This window comes from Hydractinia symbiolongicarpus, chromosome 15, assembly GCF_029227915.1.
Source record: "Hydractinia symbiolongicarpus strain clone_291-10 chromosome 15, HSymV2.1, whole genome shotgun sequence".
NCBI lineage: Eukaryota > Metazoa > Cnidaria > Hydrozoa > Anthoathecata > Hydractiniidae > Hydractinia > Hydractinia symbiolongicarpus.
In genome coordinates, this window is record NC_079889.1 from 65,693 (window position 1) to 77,612 (window position 11,920).

General features: G+C 33.5%; 1 protein-coding gene across 1 annotated transcript; it reads right to left on the reverse strand.

Moving 5' to 3' along the window:
* Positions 1–9,376: 9,376 nt before the first annotated feature.
* On the reverse strand, positions 9,377–11,359 carry LOC130629062 (uncharacterized). The gene is made up of 2 exons (XM_057442159.1): positions 11,087–11,359; positions 9,377–10,611 (listed from the first exon to the last, which is right to left on the reverse strand). Exon 2 carries the CDS (start codon positions 10,538–10,540, stop codon positions 9,824–9,826), a length of 717 nt encoding a protein of 238 aa, XP_057298142.1. The 5' UTR covers positions 10,541–10,611; positions 11,087–11,359; the 3' UTR covers positions 9,377–9,823.
* Positions 11,360–11,920: the final 561 nt, after the last annotated feature.

Below are 11,920 nucleotides of genomic sequence, written 5' to 3' on the forward strand. Positions count from 1 at the left end.
CTTAGGTGTGATACTTGATGAAAAGTGGCATCAACACATATCTATGGTAAAATTAAAAGTTTCAAAATCTATTGGCATCCTTTACAAATCACGTAAAACAGATAATCTCTAATACAATTGTATTACTCTTTTATACTATGTTAGCGTAATTAATATGACAATATTAATTACGCTAACATAGTTTGGGGTAGCAATAATAAAACTGAAATACTGTAATGTATTTGATGTATTTCAACTAAAAATCCTAAAAATAATAACACACCTGAAGTATTTTCTAACACCTTTCACATTTCTCATAACAAATACACAACAAGATCTGCAGATCAATATTATCCACCATTTAGGAAAACTAAAAACAGTCAATTTTCAATTTCGTACCGCAGACCACACATTTGGAATAGCTTTAACAAAATTAAGAAGCCAATTTTTGTATCTACTTCGGAGAACATATTTCGATGTAAATTGAAAAATCTACTTTTATTTGGATTAGAAAGCAAAACGTCTTTCTTCTAATTTGAATTCTTTTTCCTTAATTTTAATTTCATTTTTATTTTTTTAACTTCAGTATACTTTTGTTATTTATACATAGCTATATTGATTGTTGTTAATAAACTTGTTTATAACGTTAAACAGGAAATAGCTACCTTCTCATATATTCTCACACATATTATTTCTTCTTTTTTATATGTTTGTTCTATAAGTGCCAAATGATATTTTTAACTGTGGTAAGTGACAAATAATATAAAAAGTGTCGTACATAAGCCGGCCTGCCCCGATTATGTTTGTTTATAAGTACCAAATAATATTTTTAACTGTCGTATATAAGCCGGCTTGTCCTAATTATGTTACCCGATTACGTAATTTTGCTCTGCTTGTAAATGGGGCAAGTTGCCGCACATAATCTGGGCAGCATTCATAATCCGGGCAGAACATACAATGAAACTAGTCTGAAATTATTTAGATTGGTAGAAATTTCTGCAGACCATGTCTAAAAAAGCCTTCTTTTGGACTAGCCTTTAACCCATAAAACAAGGGTTGACGATCGCAAATATTTTTAGATTTTCATCCATATATATCTCCTTGTCATTCCTTTTTTGGGCGTCCTCGACACAAAATGCCAATTCGGCTATTAGTTTGAATAAAATACGCATATCGTATTGATCCGAACAAGGATTTTTGCATGGACGCTTAACCGAGGTGGGCACTTACAAAATTAAATTTTTCCTACTTTGCACAACTTAAGGACAACAGTAATTTTAATAAGCACCCAGTTTCTCAAGGTAGTTTTCGATTAAGCACCAAAAGCTCATTTTTTATTAGTTATGCTTTAAATAAAGTATTTACAATTCAAGATCAAATAGAGCCTGTTTTTTGTGATACTGTATATATATATTCAATCTTGTGTGCTTAACCGAGAGAGGTAAGTAACTTGCATGGTAAACGACAGACAGCCTATTTATTATTTTATTTGAGCTGAAGTGGTTGTTTTTCTTTAAAGTAGCATTTCTAAAATGGCTTTTTATTGGATGTGTAACACATGTACCTGTATCCTGATGGTCAATTTGGTTTATTGTATTGACCGTGTGGTTAGGGTTAGGGTTATTGTTTATCATTAATTTTGCAACCTTTATAGGGAAACAGATTAAGTAAAATAAAATATGTCATCTGACAGATTTTGCTATAACAGGCCTTTGTAAGAGTTTCACTGGAAGCACTCTGCACTGGTTGTCCAAAAGGTTTAACTGGACTAAGTTGGTTTACCTGGACTAAGTTGCAATTAAATTGCAATGCAAACCTTCTGTTGCTTTAATGCATTTCTTAATGCTTTAACCCTATTCGGTCTGGTTTTTTTTAAAATATTATGGCTAGGGAACGGGGGCAGGATGGGGGGTGGGGGGGATTCCTGAATAACTTTTCATAAGCTAGTCAAAATTGAATCAAAGTTATCACACTTATAGTACGTCACAAAAGGAACAAAATGATAGCAATATATTTTTTATGTCACAACTTTTTCTATGATGTTATTGAAGGCTTGCAAATCAAAATACTATTGGCAATTCAGTTGTATTAGTTCTACAGCGAATTTTCACATTCTGTTTAAAGTTTTTGAAAGCCAAATAAAAGTTATTTAACATTCCATATTCCAGTTTTTGCATAGTTCATCAAAAAAAACAAAGAATTGCCCGAAAGTCCGGTTTTTGCTTTTATGGTAAAATCCAAAAAAAACGGGAAAATGGATTAATCAGGTGTCTAAAACATACAAAAACTTCTACTTGATGAAACAAATATTTGTTGTAAGTTTCAGGTTTTAAGGATAACCCTAACAAGAGTTTTTATATTTTCTGGATTAAAAGGATTTCATACAGATTTTTAGGTGTAGTTTCCAGTAATAGCTATATTAGCTATTACTGGAAACCCAAAACCTCTGAGCGTTTGTGAAAAGTGATACAAAAAAAAGATTTTTAGTAATTAGCCTGGCATCGCCTGTTACAATGCTAGGCAAGCGAAGAGTGAGTTTTTTTTTGGCTACTTCGATGATTGGAAATAGGCTTCGTGTATTCTCGAGTAACAAAAAAAACCAGCTTCGTTATAACATTGGTTCCACAGCTTCATAGTGCAGCTATCTTGTTTCTTAATTTAATTCGTTTTTAATTCAACTATGAATCAGTCAATAAAATGACAATACCTGACGCGCACATTAAATAATGTTAATAAAAAAATACTATAACCAAATTTTCATACCACTTTGATTGATTGATTTGATTCACCAATCATTTCTCTTCATCATTCAAATAAACAACAACGGGGCAGTTCACTGACAATGCCATGTGCAACATCCTGTGGAAAATATGAAGTTTATTAATATGTTATTAGCTTTCAAAAAAAGTTCCATGGAATGAAAAACATAAGCAAAATTAAATAAACTCAAAAAAAAGGAAGTTAAAAAAAGAGAAAGTGGTGACTACACTCTTGAGTTTTAAAGTTACATCGTCATATTTGGGGAAGGCTGGTCAGGGTTGATACTTAAAGCAATGAGTAATAGTCACAGCGGGTGCAAAGAAACTTCGACTAATCGGATCTACTTCGGCTAAAACACAAACAATCTGACAAGAATTATACTAAGTTGTTTAGTCGGTTTTGGGATTTTTATTTTACAATTTTGTTAAAAATAATATACCCCGAACAGAAAAAAATTTATACTCGTCTTTCATTAAATGGTTCGAAATAAATGTCGGAAGATTTTAATTTCCTAATATTTTAGAAACATGGATTATCAAACCTTGTACACGATCCTCTTCTCTTTCATCCGACATCAAGTTTATGGAGCGTGGAAACCCCATGTAAATTTATATACTCTTTTTTGCTGTGCTTTTTCTAAAGTGAGTCTCCCACAAAACTTATACCATGTTATTCTGTTGGTTCGTCTTTTTCTTTTAGTTCGACTTATGGTTACGCTGCGCAATCATTTCTTTCATTTAGCTAATCTTGAAAATAGATAATTTTTCTCTAGATAGTTGTTATTGTGTTTTATTAACCTACATCTTGGTACGTTATGATTGTAGCTTTGTTCATGCAATAAATTTTTCAAATAAAAAATGTGTCCTGGGATTTCTTAATGAACTGATCACATTTCCGTTAAAAAAAAGATTATAGAATGTTGCTTTTTCATTTTTTAAACTACTCCTTTGCTATTTGTTACACCCTATCTTCTCAAATATTTTTATTAATTTTATAAAACACGTGTTTATAGTTCCACATTAACTAAATCAAATCGAAACTCCGCCACAACAACAAGAATCTTATTCCTACATTATATCCTGAAAATAACGGTTGGAAAATATTATAAGACATGGTGTGGTTAAGTAGCAAGATTGATCTGGCATGTTTCAAAAATAAATTCTTAACTTTTTTATTACAAATATCAAGTTTGCTTAACTTTAGGTGTTATTACCGCATAAATTGTAAAGTTCAGTCGACAGCCGTTGGATAAATTGACTGGTTCGTCTGTCCCTTATATAACTTTTGTGTCCGTAGCACGACTATAACAACGCGGGAGACAGGGTAGGGGTGTAATAGTATATAAACTAGTCATTAACCCATAAAATAATCCAGGCTGTTAATCTTCCATTCTTCCATTCTAGTATATGGCCTTGCTGATGCTTCAAGAGCTTGGTATTTACGAGTAAGGGAACCGCTGTTTTAACCTTGCAGAAACAATATATAAAATGGCACCGAAGCTGTGCACCAAATTTCAACTCCATACAAAAAATCGGTGAAATATCGCGCACTAACAGACTGATGACGGACCGCCTTTAGGCGGTCAATTATTAGAGAAAAATACTTTGTGTTTGTAAAAGCTTACTCATGATAAGAAAAATATCGTGTTTTAAAAAAAACGAGTGCACGCATTGTTAAGGACATGTGATGCTTCGTGTCTTCGTGTTCAAGACAGTTACTCTTAATAATTTAAAAGGTCTGAAAATATATCTTGTTATTGATTAAAATTTTACTATTTGCGCCAAACAAAAACCTCAAAGGCGAAACATTGGTTTTAGCTAAATGAAAACATTTACTGAAGGATAGAGAGAATATAAACAATTCGAAAATTCCACGGACATTTGCCGGTCTCAACAAAGTGGATAAAAATATATCGCATTTGATATTTAGTGTTCCCGTAGCATGACTTTTTCTTGCACACACACACGCACACAGAGAAGAAGAGACTTATAATAACCAATAAAAATGTTAAAATATACCTGTTTTCTTTTTATCAATAATCATAAAAATCAAAAGTGAAATAATAACCATGTTTGACTTAAACAATTCCCTAATTTTTGACACATTCAACGATTTAGAAGTGTTAGCACGTGAAAAATATATATAGATGTGCATATTTTACATGGCTAGCCTCACAAATATGGAGGGCTGTCTATTATTTCCAGGAGGAGCCATGGCTTTGATGGAAAGTCCTGGAGTATTCAATGCTGATTTTAAGCTCCGCAGACCCAATTAGGGCCCGCGTTCACTCGCCCATGTTAAAACGCCGTGAAGAGAAATCGAACCCCAGTCTCCCGCACAGAGTACAAGAGCTGTAATTATTAATCAACAGCGCCACATATAGAGAGAGTTCGTGAAAAATCTCCAAATTGTATCCCTTGGTTAAACCCAAGGAAAGAAAACTTCGTAAAATGTACTGCTTAGATCTTATAAACAATTCAAGTATTATTTTCTAATTCATTGCATTCAATGGAAAATAACTTGATTTATTAACTCTTTACAACGTTCGTATATGCGATACAAGTGTCATAAATCAGACTAGATAGTATGCAATCAATATAAGTCTAGCATAACAAAAAATACATAATTATTTTATACGAAGACTGTCACTGTGGGGGGGGGGGGGGCTGGTAGGTGGGTCTGCAAAACTAACTAACGATGTGTGATATTTCCCCGCTTATTCCGGTCTCTTATTTTTTTGGTCACGTGACAAAGCAAAAGTGTACGTGGACTGTGTCTTAACATACCCAGTTAAAATATTCATTTATTAAACATTATTGGTGGTTGAGGCAGTAAAAATATAATATATATATTAATGTTTTTTTATGTATTTATTTAATTTTTCCTTAGAGATCAGACTTTGCTAAAAGCTGTTAAAGTTCAACCACTTTCCCAGCGCCTGTTGTCTCCTTTCTAAAACTGGTACGGCGAGGCCGTCCTGATTCAGAAACGATACAAGATGCCCTGGGGACGAGGTTGTTTAAAGTTTAATAAGGAAAACAACAAATTATTTATAATTAACCAAGCTTCGACGTATGAAAATTCAGTTTCTCTTATACGAAAACAGAGACACAAACGAATGTATGAGAGCAAATCCCAATTCAAATTTACCAATAAACACAACATAATTTCTCAGAGAAATCCCTGACTTAAAATGAACCAGTGAGCACAAATCCGGCGCATGCACATGTAAACCTCTTGAACAATAGTGAAAGTAGTGTGAGACCATTTGGGGTCAAAATTTTAAAGAAAGAAAGAATATAACGATTCTGAAATTTTTCTTATTTAAATACCCACGTTGCAATTTCTTCTTGGAATAACACAGCACGCATGTTTTTCTTACATGTCAATACGTGTAAAAGCGAATTTTACTACGTGTAAACAAAACATAATATGGATGAGAGAATATTACTTGTAAACAAACCATGATGTATGAGCGAATTTTACTACGTGTAAACAAACCATATGTATGAACGCATATCACGGTTCTAAACTTAAATATTACCACAATACAGATGTGAATAACAAGAGTCGATAAAGAGACTTCTTTGCAGCGGTCACCACTTTGTTGGAAAATAGAGAATGTTGAATTTGCTAACGATTGCAGTTGCTGCATTTTCGTTGGTCTATGCTGGTTGCAGTCTGTATAAATCTGATAGTAAACTATTAGATGGCGTTATAACAAAATATTTAAAGGGAAAATCTGAAATGAGCTGTCTGTTGCATTGTAAACTGGATGGACGATGTGATGAAGCCATGTTTAAAATGGATAATAAGCAAAAGAGAAGTGGAGAATGCTGGTTTGTTAAAAAGGATTTTCCTAATGGACAAGAAGAGATGGAGAAACTAAAAGAAGATAAATCTATTAAAACCTATAAGAAGGTAAGCGCTAAAAATTGTTTTTAAATTGTTTTTGTTGTTTTTTTGACAGATTTCGGTAGGAATGCCAACTAATTTTTAAATTATGCATTTTAAATTATTAACGTCCAAAAAATGGTCACATGACCGATTTTTTAGACATTTGCAGACGTTCGAAAATTTTAACGTTTGAAAAATTTTGTTGCCCGAAGATTTAAGTTTCCGAACTAAATACAATTTTTCTTATACAGGGTTTCCAACGAAAATATGATATCAAATTTCCTGACATTTTCTGACTTTTTGAGGTCAAATTCCCTGACTTTGTTTAGAAATTCTACAGCCAAACAGAAAAACATACTAAAGACAATTAATTCTGATATACATCACAACTAAATCTCGGTATAGGTACGGGAAATAGCAAAGCACGGTTTATTTGTTACGTGGTGTCATTCGTAAAGAGTGAGCCAATGACAAAAATTTTCAGGATTTACGTACAGGGCACTTTGGGTACACTCATAAGCGCAAGAAATGCACACATAAAATTTGGTACTTATTACAAAAATACCACTGGCTTTGTTTAACCTCGACGTTGTTTGATGTTGTTCTTACAGGTAGCTTAGCTACCCTATAGCTAGATTTAGGATTAAACTAGCATTTATTACTTAATACTCAGTAAAATAAGTCAAGTTTGAATAATAAACTTTTTCGCTATAGCTAGCTAGACTAAGTATGAAAGGACAAGGCTGAGCTTTTTAGCTAGGTTAAAAGTCAAAACTTAAGAGGAAAATTACATCACAGTTTTTAAAATTGTATTACACATATTTGAGAACACCTGCGGGTAAATTCATTGTTCATCAAGTTACCCCATATGGGTAATATGGAAGATTTCTTCGTAAAAATCAGAAACTTTTTTTTTTTGGATTACTTTCACATTAACAAAAATTAAAATCCTAATGTCATATACATAAGCTATGCAACAACTTTTGCAGAAAAAAAAATAAAAACACAAAAAATAAAAAGTTTGTTATTAAAATATTAACTTTTTTCCTCAGCAAAATATGTTATAAAATTAACCAGATGATGTTCCGCAAAACTCAAAAAATGAAAATAAAATAAAAAAGGCCAGACAATTCATCAAATATTTTGGGAGTGATACAGTGTTGGCGTGATGGCGTGCTTCTTTTCTGCAACCTGATAATAATTGTAAGACACCCAGAATAATTGGACTTCAAACTTCTTTAATTTTCTTTCTTTTTTGAACTTAACATGTAATGTAGAAGTCTACATTTTTAGATTTTACCTCCATGTCTTGGATGTTATTTTGGTGAATGTGTGGTTGTAGACGACGCCAGGAAATGTGTGTGCAAAGGTAGGTTCTTTTCCCACAAACTCTGCTACGCGAAAAAAAAGCATTCACTAAAAAAACGACTTTGCTTCACGAAAACCAACGACTCTGTCACACGAAAAAACGACTCGGCTTTACGAAAAACAATGGCTCCGCTACACGTAATGTTACAATTATGTTGTTTTGCCATTTATTTAAATCTAACGCCTGCACCAGACCTGTATAATCATGCCATTAGTATATCATGTAGAAGAGCTCTATAGGCGAGGTCTTCTGAGATCGCCTACAGCTAATTTGTTTGCGACAATAGAATTTTTTATTTGGTTGGTTGACACCAATGGACACCAACCACCATTGGTTGACACCAATACAAAATACAAGAATTATACTGAAGCACCTACTGATGGCTGGCATGTAGCATTAACTGAGTCAAAGTTTAAAACAATCAATGTGAAGTTAGGGAATGCTAGTGAAAGAGTACATTGCGTTAAATATCAATTCATTTCGTTCGCAGTACTGTTTACCTACGTTGTCTACCTGATGCGCGACGCTTAGTTTAGATATTAGTATTTAATATTACGTTTTACGTTCTTTTCAAATTGGCAAAACATTATAATGAGTTAACAGATCAAAAAAGGCAGAGGATAAACATTCTTTTTCCATTTTTTATTCTCTATGTACCGAAAAAAAAAAATCAGAAAGAAACGTCTTGAGACATAATGTATTAAAAAATTTTGCCATAAAAAGTGTTTTTTTTATAAATGAAACAATTATAAATATAATGAAAAAAAGATAAGGAGCGGTATTTTTATCTTACACTTCAACATACTACATTTTTTTAATCATAAATACTATTTAATATTTTTTATAGAAAAATGGGAGTTATTAAAACAGAACGTTTGCTTCGGAGCACGTGCAAACCAATCTGGAAGCTTCTATATTCAACACGATGCAGTGTTAGCTGGTATAAAACTGCTCTATGCTGGTGGAATCGGCGTCACATGTGAAGAGGCTCACCCACTAACAAGATGGGGATGCCAGAATAATATTGGTGTGCTCGTTACAGATAATCAACGGAACATACTTTACCCGTCCATGAAATCCCTTAACACAACTTATTTTTTTTCCATGCCAGGATACGACTCCAACTCACCTTATCTGATTTTCAATGACACTACTTACATTTTTCACGAAGGAGAAGAGCTGAAATTGCACTACAGTGAAGCATTTCTTGGAGGCAGCGTGTATGACAACAGTGGCGAAGCTTGTGCTAATATATTTGCAATTTTTTGCGACTTATAAAATGCAATACTGTAGTAAAAGTTGAAGTAGTAGATAACGACACGTGTTTCTGCACAAATATGAAATACGGGACATTTTGAAAAGACATTTTCGCGCTTTTTTTTCGCGCACTTAGGTTTCACGCACACTTAATTTTTGCGCACCCCTTACTTTTATTATATAAAAGAGAGGCTTAATGAACACATCAATGTATTATTGATGATTTTAAATTTAAAAGTTTACAAAATAATAATTATCATTTGTTTTTCTCCTGTCTTTTAAATATAAAGAAACAGGATTTTTTTTAGCAACTCAATACTGGTACCTTCCTTTGCCAAATGTTTTTTGGTTTGAGTGACATAAATTCTGCACATAGTCATTTGTACCAGATACAGGAACATATTGGTTGCCTTTTTTCTCCAAGGTGTATGAGCTGATAAGCACAAAAGAAAGGGAAGCTTGGTCGATGTTAACTACCAATTCTTTTGGTAACTTTGAACCACCCAACGAGATCGTTAATTTTTGAAGATATTATTTCGGTTTGTCTGTTCAGTATTCATATTACTGTGGAAAGTTTATCATTTCTTGAACATGATAGTTTAGCAGGCGACGTTTCGGGAGATGTGTTGTCTTAAAACTCGACGAAGGATCTCGCTGGTACCTGGTACGAAGGGTAGGTGATGCGATAAATTCCTCTGATGTTTTCTTGTTGTCTCCGTTGCATCTTCTCTTCATTTTATTTTCTACTTGCGTGATGACTTTTTGACTGTATCCATTTGCGATTAATGCATTTCTTACATGTCGAAATTCTTCTTTCCTCTCCTGTTTTTCACTGACTACGCTGTTGGCACGATTCAGTAATGAAGATATGACACTTTCTTTGCAAGATTTCTGATGGTTTGATTCGAAGTTCAGGTACTGGTCATTGTGTGTTGGTTTACGATACACTGAAACTGAAATGGAACCATTCTTGCTTTTGACCGTTTGATCGTTAATTTTCTTGTAAAATGAAAATCTGATTTCAATCAAGCCAGGGGCTTTTAAAGGCTTTAGAGATGTTGATTTACGTCTTACAGCGTTTAATCTTTTGAAGATACTCTGGCACCCTTTGATAGTGAATTTGACACTACTCCCGTTTTCTTTCAAAACAATTTTTTCGTTAGCAATAACTATACAAGTGGCTAAGCCGACAATGGTATGGAAATTAATCACTGCACCTGCGCTACGCATACTTCGAACCATGTGCACAACTTTCGTATTGATTTCTGTCGCTAGCATCGTTTTTCTTCCTCTCTATTACGCCTCGTGTCCTTTTATTCCGCCACGCGTCTCTGCTGTACCGACGCCATCTACAGACGGACGGAAAAACGTTCGGATTTGTTTTTGTCCGAAAATTGTTCCGGCCGAAATTTGTGTCTGCCAAAAGTTTTTTTGTCCGAAAATATCGGTTTTTCAAAATTTTTTTAAATAGGAACAGTGCATAGAAATTATATATAAGGTAATCAGAAAATCAATAAAAACTGCAATTTTTGAACTTTTATTTTTGTTATTTTCACATTTGGCTGAGGCTTTATCAATAAGGTTGGATCCTGAAGACCCTTTCTTAGATCTTAATTGAATATAAGTACACTATAAATGAGTCTAGCCTTCTTTTTTTGTCATTTCCCGTAATCATTACTTTTGAAATTTGATTAAAATTTGTTCAAAGGACGTACTCATACATTTTTTGACTTTATAAATCTTGTCCGATATTTTTCCGCTGAAATAAAAAATTGTGTCCGAAAGTTTTCCGCCGCAAATTTTAGTTCTTAATGTATACTGTACCTCGACACTCTTTTCCGCAACTGTAGAGCGATTTTTGTCCAGTACATGACTCCACATATATATCATCAGAAAGTTACAATTCGAAGTTATAAACTACGTAGTTATAAAGCTACGTCAGCATTTCGAACTTTTGTTTCTTCACCTTTTATTTTTGTAACTGAATTTGATAACTCTAGTTCTTTTTCTTCTAACGACTTATCAATTTGTTGATTTACGGGTTTGTCACTTTTCTTCCATTTTTCACTTCTTGTGACTTTTGAAATGTTGAGGGTTAGCCTTGTAAAAAATAACACAGAAATGATTTACAAGTAAAAGAAAAAAAGGTTTTCTCCACGCCGCCAGTCAAAGGCTGTATAAAGAAGTTCGAAATACTCTTAGCGCAGCTTGACATTGGAAATCGATTTCATTCTAGACACCATGGCGTTAACGCTTAACGAAATAGGCACCAGCTTAACACAGACCCTGTTAAGGCTACGCAATGAGTACCAGGCTCTAGAGCGCTTCAAAATTAAATGTGCATCGCGTAGATTTTACGTCTACAGAATAACGCAGAAGCCGAAAATTGGTCAATAATTACATGTGAAACACGAGGAAGGAAAAATTGATCTTTTCGCGCAATGGTCATACAAAAGACAAACTATAGAAACATACTGATAACAGTTGGACACATCACGCTCGTGGGTCTATTTTATGAATTATAAGGTGGGATTTTGGGAAGCTCGTTTGTGAGAGACAAAAAGCAAAAGTTACGCTAACAGCGAGGTATTTTTAAAATTGAAGATGTTTTTAAAATATTGTTGTACCGAGATAAAACGTTATAAGAAAACGCGATGA